The sequence below is a fragment of the Triticum dicoccoides genome, unplaced genomic scaffold, assembly GCF_002162155.2.
Source record: "Triticum dicoccoides isolate Atlit2015 ecotype Zavitan unplaced genomic scaffold, WEW_v2.0 scaffold44278, whole genome shotgun sequence".
Lineage (NCBI taxonomy): Eukaryota > Viridiplantae > Streptophyta > Magnoliopsida > Poales > Poaceae > Triticum > Triticum dicoccoides.
This window is the reverse complement of record NW_021272791.1, coordinates 30,780-31,703: the sequence shown is the minus strand read 5'-3', so window position 1 is coordinate 31,703 and position 924 is coordinate 30,780. Positions and strand designations below refer to the sequence as shown.

The 924-nt window shown below is 37.9% G+C and overlaps 1 protein-coding gene across 1 annotated transcript in view; it reads left to right on the top strand.

The window, feature by feature from the left end:
* Nucleotides 1-924, top strand: part of LOC119346612 (putative leucine-rich repeat receptor-like protein kinase At2g19210) — a 14,465-nt gene that overhangs the window by 11,207 nt on the left and 2,334 nt on the right. The window contains exons 2-5 of the mRNA XM_037615881.1: nucleotides 221-292; nucleotides 394-465; nucleotides 653-733; nucleotides 802-916. Coding sequence (XP_037471778.1) covers nucleotides 221-292; nucleotides 394-465; nucleotides 653-733; nucleotides 802-916 — 340 coding nt within the window. The remainder of the gene's footprint in view (nucleotides 1-220; nucleotides 293-393; nucleotides 466-652; nucleotides 734-801; nucleotides 917-924) is intronic.

The window sequence follows — 924 nt, the reverse complement described above, 5'->3', positions numbered from 1 at the left end:
GGCTGCTTTCCTGTGCAGAACCACCAACGTGTTACTTTTACCACTTTAGCTGAGGCCTGAGACTAAAATTGTCTAGTTTGAAAATTTTAGAGTCCAAGATGTGTTGTTACGAAGTTTCAGGACCAAATCTAGAACTGCAAAATAGTTGTTAGGCCAAAAGGTTCCTTATTTTGCTACGGATAGCGGAACTGATCCTTTGTATATGTGTTTTTGTTTGTAGAAATCTGTCATCCAGTGGCTTGAATGGTGATATATCGTCTTCGTTTGCAAATCTCAAGGCTCTCGAATACTTGTACTACACCCAGAGTTCTAGATTTATTTGGTTTAATATTTTCCTAGGTTTCAGCAGCAAAAAGTCTCACAGATTAAAGGCTTTGTTGCCATATCTTGCAGGAATTTGTCAAACAACAACTTGACAGGCTCAATTCCAGATTCCCTTTCACAATTACAGTCCTTGACAGATATGTAAGTTGGGCCACAAGTTAGCACTACTTAGCTAATGTCATCTTTGGTCCGTATGCACGCAGATTTAATTACAGCTCAAACACTACACACATGACATACGTAATAATTAATAAGATTTTGATCGAATTATTTAATTATCACCCGGTGGTAGTTACAATCATGTCTAATATACTACCACGTGGTTCAGAGATTTGTCTAACAACCAGCTCAATGGATCGATCCCCTCTGGACTTCTCAAAAGAATTCAAGATGGCTCCCTGAATATAAGGTACACATACACACTTCAAATTTTTCATAAGGTATTTTCATGAATTAACTTGGTAATTAATTTATTAGACATGGCAACAATCCAAACCTTTGTATCGGCGACAATTCATGTCAGCTTGCTGCTAAAAGGAAGAGCAAACTGGCCATCTACATTGTTGTCCCCTTACTTGTCATTGTGGTGATAGTATCTGT